The 24,845-nt window shown below is 40.7% G+C and overlaps 1 protein-coding gene across 2 annotated transcripts in view; it reads left to right on the plus strand.

Moving 5' to 3' along the window:
- The window catches only part of Pdzrn4 (PDZ domain containing ring finger 4), a 362,449-nt gene that overhangs the window by 252,760 nt on the left and 84,844 nt on the right, over window positions 1-24,845 (plus strand). For both annotated transcript variants that reach the window (XM_048444799.3, XM_048444801.3), the window contains one exon: window positions 22,703-22,959. In XM_048444799.3, the coding sequence (XP_048300756.3) occupies window positions 22,703-22,959 (257 nt within the window). The remainder of the gene's footprint in view (window positions 1-22,702; window positions 22,960-24,845) is intronic.

Consider the following 24,845-nt stretch of genomic DNA (forward strand, 5'->3'; position numbering starts at 1 on the left):
GGCCTACCTTTCCGCAGGCAGGCTATTGAAACAAATTTGGATCCCCGCAGGCATTAAGCACTTGCAATGGCGATATTGCGGAGGCAAAGACAGAAAGACCCCTGGAGCTCACTGAGCAGTTGGTGTTGTTGAATCAGTGTGCTCCGGGTACAGTGAGAGACCCTATCTTGAAAAGGGCACAAAGTGACTAAGGAAAATACTCAGCATCGGCCTTTGTTCTTCACATGTGCAAATTCATATTTACATTTGCACACACATTTATGCACACACTCAAATACACTTGTATACACATACGTATATCAAAAAAAAACCTAAGACAAAATTCTATTTAGAATGGAGAACAGAAATACAGCAGTAGCTTTGGCAATATAAGTGAAAAATCAATCATTTCCAGATTTACACAGAACAAAATTATTGAATACCATAGACCTATGTAATGATATTATACTATTTTAAAGGAAGGTTTTACTTTAGATTCTTGTTACTGGAAATTGTCAACTACAGTGTTGATGACCACTTGGCAGAGATATTGCAAAAGAGAGTCAAATATAATGACATAGTAAACAGAATTACTTACAAGCTCCTCTCCCTTTTGAACAGTGTCAGCATAAAGAAATATGTACTCAATTGTGTTAAATATAATGTTTGAAATACTTTGTAGGGGGATGGAGAGATTGCCTAGCGGTTAAGAACACCTGATGCTCTACAGAGGACCTGAATTAGGTTCCCAGTACCCACACGGTAGATCCAAACCTTCTGTGAACTCCAGTTGAGAGGGCTCTGATGCTTTCTACTGGATTCTGAAGGCAGAATGTACATATGATACACACTACACATCCAAGCAAATACCCATACAAATAAAATAAAAACAAACGCATCATTTAGAGGAAAAGAAATACTTCTGGAATTATATTGGTGCAATGATTTAAATGACAGTAGTGTCCCGTCCTGTCCCCTCTACCCACACAGTGGGCTTATCCTATTGAATACTTGGTCCCTAGCTGGCAGAACTGCTTTTAAGGATCAGGAAGCTTGGCCTTGTTTGAGGAGGTGTGTCATGGGACGCAGATTTGAGATTTCAAAGAGTTGTAGATTCCCAGTGTTCTCTCTGTCTCTGCCTTGTGGTTGTGGATCAAGATGTGAGTTCTCACCTGTTCCTTTATTATGCTATTATGGACTCGAGCCCTCTAAAACCATAGGCCAAATTAAAAACTTTCTTGGTCACGGTGTTTTATCACAATAATTGAAAAGTAACTAATAGTTTTCATTAAAATATTTGGGATACTACACTTAGTGTTGGACTTATGGTCAACCCAACTGTTTTCAAGTTCCATGGCATATAGATATTCACAGAGTAGTGCAAACTATTAATAATACCTAGACTAATTTTTTTTATCTAACCTAGACTTAACTTTTAATAATGGCTAGTTATTACAAGAATGGAATTAAACAAGGTTATTTGTGATACATCATTCTAAGGACAGTTAAGGGGTCATTGGGGGTTGTTTCATGATTTGTATCAACACTACAAGGGAAATAAAAATGGCACCTTAAAGTATCAGCTGGGTGAGGGTAACAGAGAAGGAATAAGACCATTTGAACAAAAAAGAACAAAAATATAAAAGTAAATCAGAGTTAAAAAAAATAGGGGAAAGTTTTATTGAAATAAAAAACTGTGCTTCTCAGAAAAGCAGCCAGGAGTAAAATCCCAATTTCATAAGGCTACCTAGTGATCACATAGTCACTGTGAGATCATAAGGCCTCTTAGTGGGAAAGTGGTCACAGTGAGTTCATAAAGCCAATTAGTGGGCACTTGGTCGCTGTGAGGTCAGAACTCAGCATGGTGAGCTCATTTTGAGTTCACAAAACTGCCTAGCATGCCCGTGATTGCTGTGGCGACTGCATTCCCTGCTCATCTCTCAACACTCACATGGTCTCTGCACTCTACCTGGCTGTCCACAAACCCATCAGGAATGTTTCTACTCTGGACCTTTGCAGTGGCTTGTGGTTCACAACTGGGCTTGTCCAGATGGACATAGAACCCTTCCAGTTACTTCTAATTAAATCACTGCTTACATTTACTTAACAGCATCTTACTGCCTGGTAAGAGAAAAATGGTGACTCCGTTCCCTCTCATCTTTTCATTATCACTGTTTTTCATTGCATTTGACATGTAATTATCTTCCAAAGAAATTTAAAGTCATTGAATATACATTCCCTTTACTGTTTTTCTCACTCAATTGTGAATGCCAGAAGGTCAAGGATTTAGTCCGTTTTGCTCCCTGATACTTCCTTAGTGTGTAAAGTAATAGCTGGCACAGGTAATTCATGAATGAATCTTGGGCTCAGGAAAATTATTTTCTAATTTTCCATTTTAATTAGTATTTTAAGTGTTCTGATAGGAGCACAATATTGTACAAGAGAATGGTCTCAGTGTCTAGTTATATTTTAAGTTGTAACAGTTTTAATAGCATCTTTGCCTTCTATTCTTTTGTAACCAACTCTGAATAGTCTAGGACTTGAACTACCAGGAATCTTCAGTTTTGTATTTTAATATCTTTAATATTGTGTACTCTAAAAATACAATTTGAAAATAGAATTTCAAAAATTAGGTGTTATGCAAAGTACATATTAACATATTTGACAATATATTTGCATATTCAATTCCTAAGACTCATCTCTTGACATCTGGATTATTCAAAACCTTTAAGTTTAGCAATTAAAACTGTGGAAATGGAACAAACAAGGCTCAGCTTGCATCATGTTCCGATCATGCCTTTCTCATTGAACTTAAAACCCTTTTCACAAGGCTTGACAAGGTCCCACAGGTGAGGGAATTCTCCAATGGGAGTTTGAAGGCAGGTACTCAGAGAGTAAACATAGTAACTGACTTCAACAGACTTTCTGAAAACAAGTACGCATGCATCCTTTTTTAAATCTAGAAAACATGATTAACAGGAGGCTTAATGTAGTGATTCTTAACTGGGCTATTCCATCATGTCTGGAGACATGTGGTCACAAACTGTGGGAGAGGCCGTATGCAAACATAGAGTGTTCATTTGTTTCCAGACCGCCCTGACCCAATAATTACACTGAACATATATTAATTCCAAAACCTCTTGGCCTATTAGCTCAGGCTTCTTATTAACTAACTCTTACATTTTAAATTAACCCATTTCTATTAATCTGAGTATCACTACAAGGCTGTGACTTACCTGGTAAGGTTCTGGTGTCTGTCTCCTTCGGCAGTGACACGGCATGTCTTTGACTCTGCCTACTTTCTCTCTATATCTCTGTTTGGATTTCCTGCCTGGCTTTGCTAAGCCATTGGCCGGAACCATTTTATTTATTAACCAATAAAAGCAACACATATGCAGAAGGACCTCCCACATCAGCCGTCTGCTCCTGGAATCTGGTGCTGTTGCACGTCCACAGTACATAGCGCTGCGCCTCATCAAGAACAAGAAAAAGGACGACTTATCATAAAATGGCACTGATGCCACAGCTGAGAAAGCACAACCTAGAGGACCCTCTCTGCTTTGGCCAGCAGTTCAGCCATGTAGAAAATCTTTTCCGCCCTGGGAAAAGGTTGTAACCAGGGTGGTGATGGAGTAGATGGGCTGTATCTACACATCTGGAAATTCAGCAATGTGCTCAAGTGTTTGACGGAGGCACCGAGAGAACCCTACCATTCTCTAAAGTAAATTTATCACTCAACTTTGAACATTCAGACTTCATCCATTTGAGGTATTTTTTTCTGAGAGTTCCATTTTTTCTTTTCAACATAGAACTCTTATCTTGTTATACAATGAATCTAAAATTGGTAAAATTTTAATGGTAGCATCAATTTCCCATAGTTCTCAGCATCCTTAAGGCTTCCAACCTGAACACTTCACAGGGACCTAGTGTTCTGTGCTCTGGCTTCTAACAGACTCACACATACTTATACGACTTGAAAATCGTAAGAGTTTCTATATGCTACCATTGAGTTTGATGATGAGTGGTTTTTCACTCAGAATATAATATCTGAATTTAAATTAGGCATCATTTTGTATATACTGTACGGTGGTTAATTAGCGGTTGTAGGTATTAGATGGAGGACAAAGGAGAAACATTTCCTTGTGGCATAAGGAGAGTGTTGGGAGCCAGTCAGGACTTTTAATTTCAGCTTTACCACTTATGGTATGACCTTGGTAAAAATCAATTAAACCAATATTTATCTCTTATTGAAAATGTGGATAATACTTAAATCTCCTGTGGGCAGTGAGATAAATGTCGGTGAGCTAATTAATTTACAAATTGTGGGATAGATTATAAGTATGAAGCACTAATTCCCCTCATTGGTAATAACTTCACATAAATTTAAGACATTGTAGATTCAGGGTTCCTGAGTGAGAAATCCAAATTTAACTCTGGAGCAAATTGTAGGGACAAACTGAAGGTGACTCCTCCGACCACTAATCCAATGTTCTTTTAGTAGGATGTTTATTCTTTAGATTCATACAATCAAAAAGCAAAAAACCAGCAAGCTTTCTCCATGTGTGTAAAATCTCCGTAGTTGTAGTTCACAGATACACTGACAGCCATTAAATAGAGTCGTTTAGAATTCATGTTAATAACAAAGTCAAAAAATAGCTTACATGGTTCATAATATTTTAGCTTACATATTGTTTATTCTTTATATGTGACTTCCATATTATTATTTATGAGACAGAGTAGGCATTCAGGAAAAGTTTAAACATGATGCGTTTTCTATTCTCCTGCTGTCTCATCTCAAAGGAGCACCGTCTCACGAGTTCCCCTGTATATTGATTCTGTTCCCTTCAAGACAGTCACACTGCTAAGGTTCTGAGCTTCTGCCATGCAAATCACCACGTATATTTCGAGATATTCTTACCACATACATAGTGTTGGGATCACACCTCTCCCAACCCATCTTCTCAGTATCACCAGTAGACCTCAGACTCCAGCCTGAGCTAATAGAGGAAGAGTCCCAGAGATCGAAAGGAACATGGTAGAATAGGGTTCTGCACTCAAAGTGGCTTGTGAGAAAAGATGGGTACAAATAGGATCTTTAAAAAGTTCCTGCACAGAATCACCACACTTGCTGTTGTACTGCTCTAGTTTTACACACAGACACACAGACACACACACACACACACACACACGAAAAATATGAAAGAGAAAGGCTATCTTGTGTTCATAATTACCACTAACATTTTTTGTTCTCTCTGGAAATTGCATGCTATGGTCTAGACACATTAAGCATCAAACACAACCTCATGTATTATTTCATAAGATTTATATTTGGTCACATGATATTAATGATGGCCTTTGAGAACCCCACAAAACTTCTTTTCTACATTTTTGTTCTATTCTTTGGCTCCTAGACCTTCATTATGCCCACCAGCATAAGCTGAATAAAATATTTTCACTTGATATAATTTTAATGACCTGATTCATATCTGTTGCTTTCATACATATTCATATGAAGACCACATAACCCCAGAAAAAATGGAACTTATGCTATGAATTGATTAGCCTATTAAGCAATCGTATCAGATGCATACAAAGTAATATGTTCCCTATTATCTGACATGATGGCTTTTTTAAGTTAAAGCTTTATTTATTCAACAGCCTGTAACTCCTACATCATACATAACAATCTTAAAAAATGTGAAAAACAAAGAGCTAGCTAAGGCCACATAGTAGAACACCTGTACAGGAAGGGGACACCTACAACCTGAGAGTGATTTATAAGATTGTCTTTTTCCTATGCAAAATTCCTAGAATTTAAATCCTGCTTTTCAAATGATGTAGAAAAGGAAGGCGTCGGTCATCTGAAGCCCGTGACTCCTCCCCAATATATAGTTTATCTCACAGAGCTTAATGCAAGTGACAGAAGAGCAATCATGCACTATGTACTTTGTCATGCATGAATTCTTGAAAAGCAGAGGAATATGTGTGTGCCTGTGTGTATGTGCAAGTGTGTGCAGGGTGGCATTGCAAGTATGTGTGTACTTGTATATGTGTGTACATGAGCATGTATGTGTGTGTGAGAATAATACAAGGTTACCATCTAAGCAGAAGCTATGTTACTTCAAGGAGGAGAACAGTTTTCAGCCTGTGATATAAAGTTGCAGGTAGTGGAAATCTCTGAGCCTTACTTAACCAGCTCTTTGAAGGGAGAGAGAGGAAATGACTTGTTTAATGCCGAGTCTAATCATCCCAGCAATGTTCTCAAGATAGTATGAGATTCCTGCCCCCACCCTCATCACAAAAGAAGATCATAATTCACATAGCATTTATCTGCCTCTCCGTTTGGATTGCTCTGATACCTTTGAAAAGTCCGAGTCATTCTGGGATGGCTGCTTATAAGCTGCCACCATGAGATGACATTTAAAGAGAGTGAAGGAGATATAGATAGTGCCCTCCCGAACAAACAGAGCCAGCCTTGCCTCGAAAGCCAGCGTGGGATGCTGTGCTCCGACTCGCTCTTCTGTGCATATGGCATCCCACAAATTATAAATTCTGTTTCACAGAACTACAATATTTACTACCAGAGGAAAATAGATTATTAATTACAGCCAAAGGCTGCCTTGATTAAATATACAATTAATTAGCTATGCTAAGCCCATCCATCCCAGAGCTCCAAATATTTTCAGCCCGATGATTCTTCTAGTACTTTTAATTAAAATTGTTCTAAAAAGCCACAAGTTAGCTGCGTGTGCACTTAAACTGAAGTTCTCTCGGCAGTGTTTCGCTGCGTTCCGTACGCCACATAATTAATCTTTAGTGATTAAATGTACATAAAATCATCAGAGATGCAAAGCAATTTGTGCAGACATGGAACAATGGAGACCTTTTACCAGGCCTTGAAAGAATCGTTTTATCTGCCGAAAATTATTTCAAAAGCACAAAGATGTTAATTGTTTGAAAGAAGTAAATTTACACCATTTACCCTTTTCCACATTCTTCCCAATACAGCAAAATAAAACAAACTGTATTAGTACGGAGATGTTTTGTGGCAAAGTAAGAACTTGATGACTCTATTTGCTGTTGCATCCAGCCTGTTGCCGTGTTTTGTTTGCTACTGAAGGCACACATAGAGTCTAGTAAGACACTCTGTTCACAAAGGACAAAGAATGTATGACAATCCCATAATGTATACTACACAGACACCAAGTAGTGGGGAGAAGGAGCCAAGTGCTCACAAAGTGCTGTTCCCAATTCATTGTGTCATTGATCCTGCACACACCCAGATAGGCTCAGATCCCTGGGTGAGTACCAATCCACACCTAGTTCAACTGTTGTTTCCTTCATGGTCGTTCTGTCTGAATGCCTCTCTGACTGTGTCTGCTGCAGAAAACACCTAAGCGCCTAAGTCATAGTTCCATCTGCACCTTGTCCCATCTGTGAGGCTGTCCCAGCTCCCAGTGCCATGCCACATATATTCTAGGATGGGCCTTGAACAGGGTATCTCAAGGTGAAAGGTATTCTAAATGTCCCATACAAAATAGTCAAGTTGTTATTTTAAATAGATATCTTCAGCTGGGTGGTGGCACATGCTTTTAATTCCAGCACTCAGGAGGCAGAGGCAGGTGAATCTCTGTGAGTTCAAGGCCAGCCTGGTCTATAGAGTGAGTTCCAGGACAGTCAGGACTGTTTCACAAAGAAACCCTGTCTCCAAAAACCAAAAATAAATAAGTAAGTAAGTAAGTAAATAAATAAATAAATAAATGCCTTTATTTTTGTCTTTGACAGCTTTATATCTTCTTCAAAGATTTATTCCCTTTATATGTATGTGTGTGCCCATACACGTATGTATGTATGCAATACACATGCCCATTATTCACAAAGGCCAGAAGGAGATGCCAGATTTCCCAGTGCTAGAGCTCCAAGGTGTTGTGAACTGCCTTGTATAGGGGCAGCGAATAGATTCAGGCTGTTGTGGAAGAGGAGCACACACTTTTAACTACTGAGCTATCTCTCCAACCCTTTATCCTTTAGTAATATCAGCTCTTTCCTTTCCAAGTTTGAGGAGATTGAGAGGATATGTTGAAAAGGTTTGACCCGTGACTGTCAATGCTTTGAAACTCCCCTATGGAGTTGCCTTTTCTATAGTGGGTTTACATCATTGACTGAGTTCTAGCAAGCAGCAGTTTATATTCACATGACAGAATTGATTGTAATAAATGATTTAAACTCCCCACCTCTCCTAGAATCCTGGCAATTTGCTCAGATTTGGGCCCATCCTGTCACATTTGTGTGAAATCTCTTTTCTCCTTTAGACTCTAGATTGGATTTGCCTATGGTGAGGAAATGGGTCAAGCAAGTCCTTTCTAGTGTTACTTCTCTTGTTCTAAAACCATTACATATTACATATTCCACTTGGTCAAGCTTATATCCCATGTGGTATATTTTAGAGGACATTATGACAAAATATGTGGAAAGACAGACAGAGGGAGAAAGAGATAGATGATAGAGAGAGATGATAGATAGAAAGATGGATAGATAGATAGATAGATAGATAGATAGATAGATAGATAGATAGATAGATAGATAGAGCGACTGATAGAGAAAGAGATTGATGGTAGATAGGGAGAGAGAGAGACAGAGACAGACAGAGAGAGAAACAGAGAGAGACAATAGACAGATAAATAGACAGAAATATAGATTTATAATGGGGCAATCTCTTACTTATCAAGGTGGATAATACTTTTTTATTTTCCACGCGTATGTATTTTCTAAAACTACCACTAAAATTAAAAGCCTACAAAAGATGTGTTTCCAATAGAATGCATCTATAGTTTTATGATCAATCTTTAACTCTCCCAGCTCACATTCCTGCTCAATGAGAAGTTAAATCATCAGAGTTCAAGTCACAGGAAGGTTGTATGGAAAGCTGCTTATGTGCTTTAACCGAGAAAAATAAGAGAATGGGAGTATCCGTGCCCCACATCACAGCCCTTTTAAGCTCTTCTCCCAACTGGACTTTCCTGAGCTACCCAGCCTCCACCCAGGCACCCATCACATCTCCCTGTTTCCTTCCTAGTGATTTCTCTACACCCATCCAGTTGCTTCCCACCACAACCTTCAGGGTTATTCTCCCAAACATAAACAACACCATGCAACTTTCAAGAGAAAAGCTGTTGCAAACCTATCCCTTGGCATAGCCTGTAGAGGGCAATGGATCCTTGTTAGTCTCCTCTCTGGGATTCTCCAGCCTCCACACAGCCCTCAGAAGACTTGTACTTCCATTCCTGGGTCAAAGGATGGAGCGGCACCACAGCATAGCCATGAATCTCCGTATCCCTTTGTGGTCCCAAAGAATTCTTAACACTGCCATTAAAATCTTTGCAATTTTATTACTGGCTATGCATCTAAACTCATTAATTTCTTGAAGTAAAATACTGAGATCTGAAGATAAACTAGGCATGATCTTAGACATTGTTAACTAGGCATGACCTTAGACATAATACATACATAAATATGTGTGTGTACACACTTTGATTATATTTCCCCCATTACCCTCTCTCACGCCCTCATAACCCTTTCTTCTTCCCTACAAATCCACTGCCAACCCACCTGTCTCATTGCCTCTTTGGTGGCCCAAGGCCTTTAATTAGAGTTGCCTACATGAACATGGGGAAGAGGTTATTTACTAAGCAAAGATACTTAACCAGTAGCTACACCTCTAAGGAATCTAACTCACCTTCCCTAAGCAACTACTGACAACTTGCAGTTCCCCCAGAGTGTATGAAATTCTCCTGAACCCCTGCCTCACCCTGGTAACAGCCTTGTACAGGTCTTGTCTAGAGAGGCATGACCGCCACAAGTTGTGAGTACAACACAGTTAAATTTTGTTGTTGTTGTTTCTTAACAACCATTTGTGCTCCCATTACAAAGATCAGAGAAAGAGTTTCCCCCAAGGGCCAGAAACTTACTTTCTGTTATGTTTTTTTTTAAGCACAATGAGAAAAAAAATGAGCTGTTCTATTGAAACCTTTAAGTATTAGCAGCTTTTTAATAGGTTGTTTAATTGCAAGGAAGTTTTATTCTTCAGGAAAAGTTTGAATTGATTTTAACACTCTTTTCCTTGTTTGTGCCTCTTGTCTCTTCCTCCGCCGACCTGTTTCACACAATGCTAGGTCTCCAGCAGAATTTCTCATTAAGTTTGAGATAGTTGGATCTGATATGTCAGAGACTCAACAGATAGGTTATTAATAACCACCTGCATGAGCTGACGTTAGCCCAGGAAGTGAAAGGTCAGGGTCCACTGGTTATCCTATCATTTCATCGGTGGGCTCCTCTCCACAGCCTTTCCGTCATTACTCACTGCTTAGGGAGCCACTTGAGATAGAAAACGTCTCTTTGTAGGGACGCGAGCACTCCCACCATTAGCCAGGAGGCGGCCATTTATCTTCTTAAACAGCTTAGCTTGGAGAAGAACAGGACGCTCAGTGACATTCACCAAATGAAGTGTTATGACAGTGATAAAGTCGGCGATACCAATTGTGGATTTTTGCCTATAGGGATGTGTGTTTGCACATGCGCATGCATGTTCTCATGCTCAGACGAGATAAGATCAATTTCGGGAGTAAGGATGTGTTTCTCTAAAGGTCTGCAATAGACCAGGGCTGGAGATGGCTCAGCAGTTAAGAGCACTTGCTACTCCTCCAGAGGACCCCAAGCTGGGTTCCCAGAATCCATTTGGGCAGCCACGTAACCTCTTAAAATTCTAGTTTCGGAGGATTTCATACTCTCCTCTGGACTCAGGTGACATCTAGACACACTTGGTGCACACATGCGTGTACACACAATCACACACACTACTTTTAATCTTGAAAAATATTTAAAAGGTACATGAGAACAGAAGCAAACTCTGTAGGAGGGTCTTCATCAACCAATTCCTTATAACTATTTGGGTTATACCATAAATCCATTTTTAACTAATACCAAAACAATATTTTGCTAACAGGTCAATCTGACATAATTTTTGCTCATCATAAAGTTCCAAGATGTCAGCCAATTCAGAGATTTGTGATTGGCCAATATGCAGAGGATAGGTGCCTGCTTAGTGTTCAGCCTTAGATTGGATATCACATAATACCCCCACTTCTCAAGGTACAGGGAACAGGAGACAGAATTATCGTGCAGGCCAGTGGACATGAAAGACTGATCAAATTAGTGTCTTCATGAGATCACAGCAGCTATGGCTGCTAACCAAAAGTTGCGCAAGACCAAGCCAGTCAGCGTTAGCATTGACAGAGGAGGGGCCGGTGAGGTGACCCCCCATCCCAGGAGCTATGGCAGCTGATAGCTGCTGAGGGCAGGAAAGTTAGTTTTCTTCAGCAGTCTTCTGTTTGGTTGTGTTTTTCAAGACAGTGTTTCTTTGTGTAGCTGTGGCTGTTCTGGAGCTAGCTCTGTATACCAAGCTGGCCTTGAACTCAGGGAGAGACAACTGCCTCCTGAGTGTTGGAATTAAAGGTGTGTGCCACCACACACTGCAGCAGTCTTATCCACGGTAGATTCCCGTGCCCTAGTGGATGGCCCCAGACCCATTCACATATGAGTGACAATAATTGACTTAGTATATTGTTTCTTAAAAAAAAAAAAAAAAAAAAAGACTTGAAGTTGGGAGTAGCTTGGAGGGGAAGGTGTTGGGAGTACATGATCTAAATATATTGTTATATATGTATGAAATTTTTTTAAAAAGTTCCAAGAGGCACACCAAGAATTCTCAAGTATCATCTGTATAAGATTATAAGCTGATTGGCCGTTAGCTCAGGCTTCTTGTTAACTCTTATAGCTTATATTAACCCATTATTCTGATCTATGTTAGCCATATGGCTTGGTACCTTTTTCAGCTGTCAGCTCACATGTTGCTTCTTCAGTGGTCTGGGCAGGAATGGCGGAGGGAGCTTCCTGCTCCCCAGAATTCTCCAGTTCTCATTGCATCACCTCTACTTCCTGTCTGGTTTTCCCACCTATACTTCCTGCCTGGCCAATCAGCATTTATTTAAAATGTGATAGACAGATTACAGACAATTCTCCCGCACCATTTCCCCCTCTATTTTTTTTTTAACAAAGGAAAATATCCATAGTCCATATTTTTAGGAATGTGGGCGTAGTTTTCCAGGCTACTTCCTGCTGATTGGGCATTGATAATCTTATGGGAACCTAAAGAAAATTTAGAGTTATAATCAAGTCCTGACTGGAGTATCCTGTGAGTCTTGATCATCTCAGGCAGCAGTCTTGAACCTGTTGTGGATGTAGAACTCTGACATCTGGGCCATCTGTTCCTACCAGAGATTTCTCAGGTAGTCTTCCTTGATCAAATCTGATTTTTCTCAGCTCAGCCTGAATCCACAGCCTCTCATTTCCTGTGGAAACAAAAGCAAAATCTCTTCTCCAAAGTAGCATACCTTTTGACTTCAATTTTGAAGCCAAGATATTTTCAAAATACCTATCTTGGGTTAGTTCAGCAGCATGTATACACAAAAGTCTTTTACAAGCTGTTGCTCCTTCCTCAGCATTTAAACAATTCAAAGAGAGCATAATAGCACACAGTATCAAGATTCTCTTTGTATTTTCCATCTTTATGCAACTTTATTTTAACCTCTATATCTTTTATTTTTACTTTTAACTTTTGGCTTTTTGAGACAGGTTCTCTGAATATATCTTTGTCCTGGAATAACTCTGTAGACTAGACTGTCCTTGAACTCACAGAGATCCCTCTGTCTCTGCCTCCCCAGTGCTGGGCTAAAAGGCGTATGCTACCACATCTTAAACTCACAGAGACCTGTCTGCTCTGCCTCCCAGGCATTGGGATTAAAGGTGTGTACCACCACAATCATCTACTTACATTCCTGAAATTTTGACATTAGTTAACATTGGCTTTAGATTTCCTCCATCACATCATAAGGGTTTATTACCATAGTAAACAGGCATAACTTAGCTCCTAAAGGGAGGAACTGAGAAGAATACAAGGTGATTCCTGAAGTATTTTTGCTAAGGATACATAATCTGAATCCAATCAAAGGAAACACTAGATAAAACCAAATGGAGGAATATTCTACAAAATAACTGCACATCAACTTCAAAACTGCTATATCATCTCAACAAAAGTTACATACTAGCTTCCCTTGAAGTTATGACTTCAATGTGGCTGCATTTTGGCCACACGTAATTTTTTTTTCAAGACATGGTATCTCTGTGTAGCCCTGGCTGTCCTGGAACTAGCTCTGTAGACCAGGCTAGCTTCAAACTCACAGATATCCACCTGTCTCCACCTCCTGAGTGCTGGGATTAAAGGCGTGCCCCACCACTGCCCAGTCAGCCATAAGTAATTTTAACAGTGGGGTTAAGTCACATAGATACACACTGCAGCTTTCTCTGCCTTTCTTTGCTGTTATTGTTTAAATTGAGAATCTTCCAAAGCACAAAGTTTTTTGTTTGTTCATTTGTTTCTTGTGGTTTTGTTTTGTGACAAAGTCTCATTGTGTAACCCAGGTTAGGCACAAAGTCATAATCGTGCTTTGGCCTCAGCTTCTGAAGTGCTGATGCTGCAAGAATCATCACTGTACATAACTGATGTACAGTTATGGCCAGTCTACAGGGGTACTTATATTGATCAGAGTTCTGGACAGAACCACTAGGCACAAATAATTAAGTGGAAGAAGATTTAATGGTAGGGAAAAATGAAGAGATGGTTAGCAAATGAGAGGAAAAAATCTAGGAAAGAGCAATAAAGGGAAGTCTTTATCTGTTTGATTTTTAATTGAAAAAGGATGCCTGTATCTGTTTATTGGCTATACCATGGTACTTTAGTATATATTACTAAAATATATATGTGAGAAAAGATTTAATCTAGTTAACACATAGGTTGTTGGATGCATTTGGCTTTGTGTAGTGAGTTCTTTCAGTATCTACTTACAACTTTGAAAGTGCAATCCATTTTTATCATGTGCGCCATATTATCAGATAAACTCAGAGAAGGAATGGAAGTTACTCAGACAAAAGTCTTTCTTATGCATAGATCTGGAAGGTGAACCAGGGATGTGAGCAAAACATAGCATGCACTGGCAATCTGAAAGCTACACGGGAAAAAGAATGTCTTCTTATCATTGGTGAGAAAGCCACATAGAGAACGTGGGATGCTTGCAGAGGCCAAGGAAAGGGCTCAAAATGTGTTAAATCCCAAAGTGGCTGCATTTAACTCAGCAACTGGGAAAAAAAAGACAGAAGAAATGATTTATTCAAATGTAAGGCAACAGAGGAAACAGCATTTGTGAAAGGTGCAGCCCCAAGAAGTTTTTTAAGCATGCTTATGAACATTCATAACATGAACAGTTTTGAAAAGATCACAGCAGATTCTTTACATCTGAAAATGAAAGGAAAAGTGAACATTGCTTATGTCTGAGAAATTCTATCAGAGCGAACCATGGGTAGATCACAGAGCAGCAGACTGGACCATTGTATGGTGTTGTGACCCCCCCCCCCCATTTTGCGATTTCGAGACTGGGTCTTAATAGGTAGCATACACCTCTCTAGAACCTGATACCTTCCTGCTTCAGCCCCCTGAGTCATAATTTTGTGAAAGCCTCTCTAGATTGAATGGAAGTCTTCAATAGGATCGCATATAAGTTTAACCTAACCAGTTTTGTTAGTTGTTGATGTGTATGGTGTCTGTCTTAGTCAGTGTTCTATTGCTGTGACGAGACCCCATGACCACGGCAACTCTTACAAAGGAAGCGTTTAATAGGAGCTGGCTCACAGTTTTGGAGGTTTAGTCAATTCTCATCATGGCAGGCAGCATGGTGGCACACAGGCAGACATGACGCTAGAGAAGGAGCGGAGAGTTCTACCTCAGGATTGACAGGCAGCAAGAAAAAAGAGTGCCGCTGGGTCTGACTTGGACTTTTGCAACCCCAAAACCCTTGACATACTTCCTCTAACAAGGCCACACCTACTCCAAAAGGATATGCCTCCTCCAATACGGCCACACCTCCCAATCCCTGTCAAGTGGCACCACTCCCAAATGACCAAGCATTCAAATACATGAGCCTATGAGGATCATTCAAACCACCATAGTACCATACAAAGCACTTAGCAGGAGAGGATGCAAAAATGTCACAAGTTATAACCTAAGCAATGGTCATTACTGGGGTATTATACAAGTCCAGAGCATGCAACACACACACAGACATACAAGAGGCCAGCACCAGCTGACTTGATAGAGGATCTGTGCACACAACACCATTACTCTTTTCTGCACAGAATCAGTGAACAGATCAGGAGAGTCCAGTGCCAGGAGTTTGCATTATCTGGGCCAACCACATGCCTAAATCCTGGGGGTTTCAGAGCTCTGGGGAATGTGTGGCAGACTCATACAGAAGAAAATGAAGCCACCTCTCCCTCATTGTCCAGACAGGACAAAACAAGCTTAAGGTCCACCTTTGGATGAGCCTGATCATTTTTTTGGGCCTGCTCATTTTGTCACATGGATATTTACTGTATAATCCTCCCAAAATCTGACCACTGGACTGTCTGTGGAGGACACGGAACACAACGGATGTGGAGGTCAATGCGATCTATGATTTTACATACAAAGTGACATGAATAATGAATATATACCTACCCAGCACAAGTTGTTTTCTTACTGATAATTTGTTTTTATAAAAACTTAAAGTTAAGCAAAGTAAGTGAAGCATCATGTCCAATCATAATTATAATACTCCAGCCATTCATATTTTCAGTCCAAAATTGGGTCATAGCGGTACAGAGTCACTGATATTTATACTTCCTTTATTAAGGGTTTTTTTTTCTTTTAATTTTGAAACAGGGTCTCCCAATAAGCCCTGGCTGTCTTGGAACTTGTTACATAGACCAGGTTTGTCTCAAACTTACAGAGAGCCTCCTGCCTCTGCCTTCCAAGTGCGAGCATCAAGCAGTTTGCCACCGTGTGCCGCTTATTAAATATTCTTACCTTTATTCTCTCTTGGAAGACAAAGATGCTTAGAACGCTGTATTTTTCTTAAGAGGCATGGAGGTGTTGAAACTCTCGTCAGTTCCAGATAGCTAATTCTAGAACTGATCACTCATTGGTGACTTCTTTGAACTCAGAAGTAGGGAGCCAGTTGTTTTCTTGGTATCAAGAGACTTGTGAATGGGCTTGGCTGTGGAGGAAATACAATCAAAGAGAAGCAGCTCATATCCAAGTGGAGGCATTTGGCCCCTGGGAAGTGTCAGAATGAGTGACCGGTTTGTTCAGTGAGTGTAGTTGTTCCGAGAGTGTAGATGATCCCATCAAGCAGAAGCTTTGTCAAACATTACCATAATATGGTTTACATATGAAAAGCTGCCTTCTTTACTTACATTCACAGGTTGCTGGGGATTAATTAGTCCATCTGCCACAACAAACGAATTCACACATCGTTTGCACTGACTGCTGAAAAGTGAATTTTTATCCACTTAAAATTGAACCACCAATATAATGAAAAAGTAATTACTTTCGAAAACATGACACCTATTTTCCATACATCAAAAAACTTCTGTGTTTATCACAAGCCATCACTCAGATATATAAATCGCAGAACTATTTTTCTATGTAGAACTGATTGGGGGAAGAACTTCATGTAATCAGACATCGTGTCCCATCACACATGTTCATCGGGTGATCAGAACGCACACTTGATTCAGTTAGGAATCTTCACTTGCATCCAGCCCCCAGTTTAGTCCTAATGAGCACATCCCCACTATTTAGTCTGTGTGAGCATAACCGTGTGCCAGTATCTAGCCCACCTGGAGATAGCCCTCTGTATGAACATCTCCCCGTTCAACTGTCAAGTCTGCCTGAGGATAGCCCCATTTTCCTATTTAGTGTGCATGCAGCTAGCCCCATGCCTCTATTTGTCTTGGAGCTTTGTTCTTGGCCTCTCCCCTCCTCTTCTTTGCCTTGATCTATTTGGTACCTTGTTTTGTCACCACATGTCTGCTTTCCCACCTACCTTGAATCAAGTGGCTTACATACCTGTCCAGGTCACAGTTCTCGCCCTCTGAGATGGCCAGCCTGTTCCCAATGTCAACTAAGCCGATGTTTGCGGTTGCGCTGTAATTGCTTCATTGAAACAGCACCATAGCATGCTTGAGATGCCCTTACCAAATTCCAGTTATTATAGTGATGTGCATTTTTACAGTTTTCTTTACGGCGCTTGATTTCTCACTCATCCCATCCCCAAATCCCTTCATGGAAGTCCCCTTTCCTACAGGATGATTGATTCCAACTGTAACCCTTCAAGAAACTATTTCGCATGAGGACTTCAAACTCTGGTCCGTGATTTGGCAGATTTTAACAACACAGCTTTTCAGCAGCTCTGCTTCTAAGTCTCTCTGCCCCTTTTGTTTTCCCCCAAATCAGCTTTCCTGTTTCTTGCAATGAAAGATTACCTTATTGACACTGAGTCATCAGGGTTAGCTTTCTACTCAGGTAGGTACCTTTTCTAGAGGGCTTCTATACTTCCCTGTCCTAAATTACAAAGCAAATAAGCCCTGTGTGCTGTCCATACAAAATCATGTTTAAGACTGAACCATAGAAGGATCTGGAAGGGAAGAGGAAGCAGGTACGACAATGAAGGAGCAGAACCATAAGGGCCCATGAAACACCAAACCCCTGATGGTTTCAAATTTCACTACTTGAAAATCTGGTTCTTATAACTAATTATTTATTGATTTGCTGCACAGTTTTCTCACAGAAGGGTAGATATTCTTCCGATATTGTTCCTTCTAGCCCTACCTGCAGATAACTGAGCAAGGCAACTGCCAGAAAAAAAAAAATCCTAATTCATCTATTTTTTTTCTGTTGTGAAAGCCATAATTTATAAAATGGTGACCTTTTGGAAGGCTAACAATATGTTGATGAACTTCAAGTGAAGTGAAAAAACTGTTTAGTATTAGTAATGCTCACATTTTCTAGGAGCGCACGTGGGGCATCAGAGCCTTTAAAGGTCAGAGACCTCCTTACTTTGAGAGATATTAAATGACTTATGAAAATAGAGGTCAGCCATACGGTGGCTGACAGAAAAGAGCACTGCCCAATGGGGAAGTAAGATATTTGAGATTACATTGACTGTCCTTTTGAAAGATTATATTTGACTGTCCTTAAAGCAAAGAATTAAATTTGCATATAAATGCCACGATTGCAAATGAATAAGTGTACAGGTCATAGACTAAACAGCAAATGATCTTCTGCATAAATGTTAATGGTATTGGTATACACTGAGTGCTGCCATGAGAACTAGTGGGTATTTTTGCATCCTAAAATGCTTTTCAGTGAATCTTATGTTTCTGCAGATTTTATTGTACAGACTAAAATTGTCAGAATTAACCTTAACGCATAGGTACACAAGGAATGCTTATGGAAACTCATTTTAATATAATATTTAGTTTTAGAGAGTTTTGTACATGCATGAGGAGTATTTTTATCATATCTACTCCCCCTTGCCACCATCCGATTTTGCTGGAATCCCCATTACATATCTCCTTCATGACTTCATGTCTTCTCCTCTGTTTTTCCTCACTGAGTCCATATGCTGCCCATACACATACTTGTCATCCACTTGAGCTCTGGAAGCCAATATCATATAATGGTAGAAGATTATGTTTTGGTTTTTATTGTCTGTTCCCTTAAAGTCTTTTATATTTGGATTGGCACCTCTTTTGTTCACTCTGGGAAATGATCTGTTATGATTCATTTGAAAATGTCTTCTATGCCCTTAAAACAAGATTATACTTCTATGACTAATAAACTCGGGTTTGTTATTTTCAGAGTGTTACTTGTATATGGGCATGCTTACTGGAGACTTATTATTATTATTGCTGTTGTTGTTGTTGTTGTTACTACTACTATTATTACTATTACTACTATACTACTACTACTATTATTATTATTATATCTTTGTCCTGGTTAGATGCTTTAGTTCCTCCTCCACCATTCAAGCTCCAATAATCTGTCTTCTCTTTAATGTATTCTGTTAATGAGATTTTGGAGGTTTTTTTTTTTTAATTTGCCTCACTGTGCTTTTTTTGGCCAGCATTTCAAACTCAGTCTTCTCCAGTATCTCCCTTTTTGTTGAATTCCTCTTTCATATCATCCATCGCCTTTCTTATCTCATTAAGCTCTTTGTTAGTCTCTTTGAACATTCCTGTAATCACTACTTTGAGTTCTCTGGGCTTTCATCTAGTCACACTAATAGCTTTTTAAAGAAGTTATACTTTGTTAGGTTTTAGGGGGCTTACACATGTTATGCCATTGCTTGCTTTAGTTTTTATTAACTACATTTATTTCAGTGAAGTATTTGCAATTGTAAAATAATACTTGGGTGTAGTAGACTTGAATGTGTTGTTCAGAAAATAATGCCTCACTTCAGGAGCTCAGAGTGCCCAGTGCAAGCTCTGGATTATCCCCTAAGTACTATATTAAGAGAGAGAACAATCCCAAGTAACATCACTACTCTTCAAATATCATACTAGTCAATGAATAACATGGCCTTCTCAACCTCAGGAACTGTAGGAAGCTACCTAACCAGGGAGAAAATGGAGTGTATTCAGATTTTAGTTAATACGATTACAAGTATGGAGAAAGTAGGGTGGGTAAGGAGAAGAATTAAATCTTGAGTCAACTTTGTGAAGTACACGGAGGGGAAAGTCGGGATACTCTGTGGTAGGTCACCAATGGGAAGTGCAAGGGGAGGATACAAGGACTAGAAAACAACAGAGAAGAGGGACGTAGGTGTGGGGGTTGATGAGACGAACTGAAAGGCCTTAGCGTGAACTGGGTGGGGAGTCACAGACAGTGGCCTCAAAATCCCAAGAAATACACAAACAAGAACAAAACCGACACGACACATGTATGCAAGAGTAGAAAGGCGTAAGAAATCAAGAGAAGTTGCCGTGCTAGTAGAGCTGCCCTGAGTTGAAGGGTGAACGTCTCAGATCCTTCTGTCTCTAGCAGGCTCTGTGTGGTACTGGTAGCTCCCTGGGTCCCCGTCTTCTACCGTGACCTCCTCTGGTTCTGCAGATCTGGAGTATATGAGGAACAGCATTTATTTTTCCCATGCACTGTTCTCTCCAGGGCAGCTTTCTAGGCAGGGTGATGTGGTACCAGTTGGAGTGGGCTTCCAGCAAAGCTCCGGTCTTCAGTCTTTCTGCCTGTTTCTCCACAGAGACTTCCACTAGCTCCAGTCAGCCATCTATAGACATTGTCTTTCTGCAGAGCAAAAACCTTAGTGTGTTTTAAACTTGTTTTCTTTCACAAGGTTCAGCAGCAGGGTTCCTACTCTCCAACCTTACCTGGCGCACTCCACCGTCTCTGGAAACTCGATTTTTAAAGTTGTTTTTGCTTTGAAGGTCACTAAAACAAATATGAATACTGAACATAAAAATTAAGTTAACCCAGTCAAGACATCGAGCCACCTTAGGGAAACACTAGATTAATGGCATTGTCTGTCTATTGCTTGCTGGCAGACACACTTTATGCACCAGTAGATTCTAATGTGTGACCGAGGCAAACCTGGCAACACATTTCCCCTTTCCTTAGATATTGTTTGAAGCACCTTCCAAGGGGTGTAGTACTTCACCCTGTCACTGTCAGGGAGAGGTTGTTTTTGATGCCAGACTGTCAGCAAGGTGGCAAAGCAACACAGTTCCAGGAGAGGGTAAATCGGTAAAAAGACATAGGAGTTCTTTCAGAGAGAAGTAGAGTAGAACACAGCAGGGAAGAGTTCGCTAAATTTAAAGATAAAAGACTTGGGGAAATGAGTCGGCATTTCTCACCTCCATTCTGACCCTCGAAACTTCTCATTGCTGCTTGCTCATTCTCATAGTCTGAAACTCATAAATACTGGCCATACTGGGCTACACGGAGGATGACAATGTTCGTCACAGAGCTGGGGTTGTATTCCTGCATCCTGGCCTCTGTTTATGATTCTCTGTCTATCCTCAGGGAGATGGTGGCAGCCCTAGTCCTGGGGCACAGTCACCCAGAACAAGCTCAAAGAATGAACAGCTGTTTACCTAAGTGTCCTATGTCTACACACCCTTATGACCAAGTTAAACATGCCAAGCTGCTGTCAGTGAAATCTTAGGATTTTTCTCCAAGTTCAGTGCACAGAGACAAGAATCAGAATGTGAACGCGCGGGCTGGTGAATGTGTGCATTTCACTAAGTGCCAATCAGATCGCCATCTGAGTTTCCCTAGTGATCCAACAATGGAACTGGGACGTGTGTTTTGCTGGTGTGGAAACTTAATTGCTCATTTTTTGAGGGAACATTAACTCTTTCAGGGTCCATTGAGCAAATTAGCTCTCCTAGGTCATTAAACTTGTCTCTATATGACATGATGCCTTCACCTAGCACCGTATCATCAACCCATTACCCCACACTTGCTCTGAGCAGACACACTTTCTTTGTCTACTCGGGGAGAGAGAATGTGCTCGTTTGAATGTAAGCAATTGTTACATAGCCAACATGATTTCCTTCCCTCGTTAGAGACGCGGGGCTCTTTAAGAGTTTGTCGGCTCATGGCAGATATCACTGCTTCACCAACAAATCAGTGGCTTAGATTGATGTCTAGGATTGACCCCATTTAGGATGTTTGGGGCACTATGTTGCTGCTAAATATCTCTTCATATTTGCAAAAGCCAAGATTGATGAATTTCACATAGTTCTGCATTCTAGAGCTGTCTATTAGAAGACCCTCCCCTGACAGGTTATGTTATCAGGACCTATTTGAGGGCAATAGTGTGACACCATTGAAGAGCAGTTTGGGAAAGAGGAGAAGTGTGCAGAAAGTGTGGGTTCTACAAACACTGAGGGACATCCCTGGCCTTTAGAAGACAGATACGGACAAGTCCCACGAAATGCAAATTGTCTGCAACTGTTGGCAGATAATAAGGGAGAAGGAATGGCACCCTCCCCCATCTTTTGTGTCTGAAGCTACCTTGATGAGTAAAGTGCAGAAATGGATGAGGATGCGGAAGGGGTGTGGCATCCTCTCTCTAAGGGATTTAGAATAGTGTTCCTTTTAAGCATGTCCAAGTCATCTGGGATCTTATCAAAATGCTAACTCAGCCTCGGCAGGTCTGACATAGATTTAGAAACTCTGCAGGTTCACGGTCTTCTCCATGATGTTGATACGGTTGACTGATGGGCCATGCTGAATTATGATGGTTTTATATGATGCATGCATTGGATAACATGGTTTTGAATAGCATAAATATAATAAAATTGTACAATATCCTGAAAAGGTAAATTTCAGAAGGTTTTCAGTTAACTACTAAAAATATCGCAAAAGATTGGTATTTTTTAAGTGTTGTATGCCTATATATGCACTGTTTCTACCAAGCTGAAGATTTTGACCGACGTAGAAACTTTTCATTTTCTGATGTAGTGTTAAATCATTAAAACTTTATTAACAATTCTGATGGTATTTTATTAATCAGCTCAAGATACTTCATAAAACTGTAAAAGTGGTTTTCTCCTTCCCAGTTTGTTGATTCCTTATGTTGGCAGATAGTTCAGCAAATGTTGATGTCTGATTAAATAATCCTTCAAATAATTCATATGAGCGCTGGTCAGTCTGTCCTGGAAGCCTTCTATTTTTTACTCTAAGTTAACGCACACTGCCCTTGTGTCTTCATAGGTCAATGGCAAGGATCTGTCAAAGGCCACCCATGAAGAGGCAGTGGAAGCTTTCCGAACCGCCAAGGAGCCCATCGTGGTGCAGGTGTTAAGACGGACTCCCCTCAGCCGACCGACATACGGCATGGTCCCGGAAGTCCAGCTCATGAATGCCAGCACACAAACGGACATCACGTTTGAACACATCATGGCCCTGGCCAAACTTCGACCCCTCACTCCTCCAGTGCCAGACACCTGTCCCTTTCTGCTTTCAGACAGGTATCTATCTCTCCTTCTCTCCTTTCTCCTAACGCCTTATTTGTTGGTCATTTGCCGTCTAAAGCAGGCATTGGAAAGAGCCAGGTCCCCCAGAAGTTGACAGTTCCAGGGACAGATGCCCAGCTCTGTTTGGAAATAATCTCCCTTCTGTGTGTGTGCTCTCAGTCAGTTCTCAACTATCCCTGCCGCTCTCCTCCCTGGTCACACAGTTAGCTGTGCCCTGGAATCAGACTTCCCGAGGCACAGTGAGAAGCCCAGCCCTGCCTCGCTAGCCTTGCTCTCTCTACCCCTCAAGGCTCAGAGTTGGAGTCAGGGAAATAACTTTTCTCACCAAAGCTGCCAGAAAGCCTCATTAAGGCTCAGGTGAAAGTGACATGCTGGCACCGTGTTCTCCTCCGAGAGTCACCTCTCTCTCCCTCGCTTTTCCTTTCTTTACAAAAGAATCTAGGAAATTGATTTAATTCAACTACAATTCTCTAAAGAAACCAATTACCAGATGTATTGAGATGCAAACAAGGAGTCTTGCTTTTCACAGAGTAAATAAACACAACACTGAAATCAGCAGCAATTAAATGAATTTTCCTCCCAATTTTACAAAATTTAAAGGCGGGGTGTTTTATTTAAATAATGTCACCTGTCTGGTTTTTGTCCCACACATTTTGTTCTCTGTGTTAAGTAATTTTCACACATTGCCCAGAGTTGCTTCCTAAGAGCAATGGTCCCTTCAGGCTGCATTTTCACTGCTTTCTATCCCAGCTTCTAGTTTGTAAAACACCCACATTATTGTGTCTGGTCCCAGCCCATTAGTTACTTCCATTGCCTGTTTCAGTGAGTCACAGGCACACAGCCGGCTCGCCTGGGAACACTAAGGAACACTCGAAGGAACACTCGTAGGAGCCCCAGTCTTGCCTCTGCCCAATTAATCAAGACATTTTAGAGTAAACTTGAGCCACAACAATTTTTCAAACATTCCCCGAGGCAATTCTAATGTCCAAGCAAGTTTTTGAAACTGTCTCGAGACTTCAGCTTGCAAGAAGGCACAGCCTGTGGTGTGTGTGTGTGTGTGTGTGTGTGTGTGTCCCCGTCCGTCCGACTGTTTGTCTTCATTTCCCCACTACATATTCAGTAACTTTTGTACCAGGTACAAAAAAATGAAACCGTGGACAGCTGTAAAGCCAGTGGCCCCTAGTATTTCTATTCTACAGAGAGAATGAACAATAAACAAACAAATGAAATTCATGCTTTCTAGAATGAGTAGAAAGTTAGCTTTTATTACCGGACTTGAACACGTTTTAGGTAATATTCCAAGTGTTTTACATCGCTGCTCTATTGAGTCCTCGTGGCGGCCTTGGGACAAAGTACCTGTATTATTACCTTCCCGATGTTGCAGACGAGGAGACACGTGTGAAGGTGCTTGGCTAAGACCACACAGCAAGGAAATTCCAGAGTCTGACATCTGCTTTGGATGGAGGCTGGCATCCCTTAAGTGGTGTGGACAGATACTTCTCCCAAGTCCTGTAGTTCTTCACTTTGCTCCACCATCTCTGTCCTCACCATGTGACCCCGCAGTATCCATATTTTGCTTTTAATTATATCCTTATATTAAAATTGCCACTCTGCTGCCGTCCTCATTCATTAGGGCAAGAATTAGATTCTGTGCATGAGCATGTTTCCAGCCCTTGGCCCAGAGCCTGGCATTTGGTGGGCACTCAGGAAATGTTTGTGAAATGATTAAGGTCTTCCTTATGGCAGTGTTCCTTTCTTACCAGCTGAAGAGCAAAGGGAGCACATCAATGCCCCAGAAAAAGAGCTGTCATTTTCTCCTGTTTGCAGAGCAGGGGGGGATGTATCCACCCAACAGATAAGCAGTCAGGATGCTCCCTTGT

This window comes from Myodes glareolus, chromosome 19 (assembly GCF_982192425.1).
Source record: "Myodes glareolus chromosome 19, mMyoGla1.1, whole genome shotgun sequence".
In the NCBI taxonomy this organism is placed as follows: Eukaryota; Metazoa; Chordata; class Mammalia; order Rodentia; family Cricetidae; genus Myodes; species Myodes glareolus.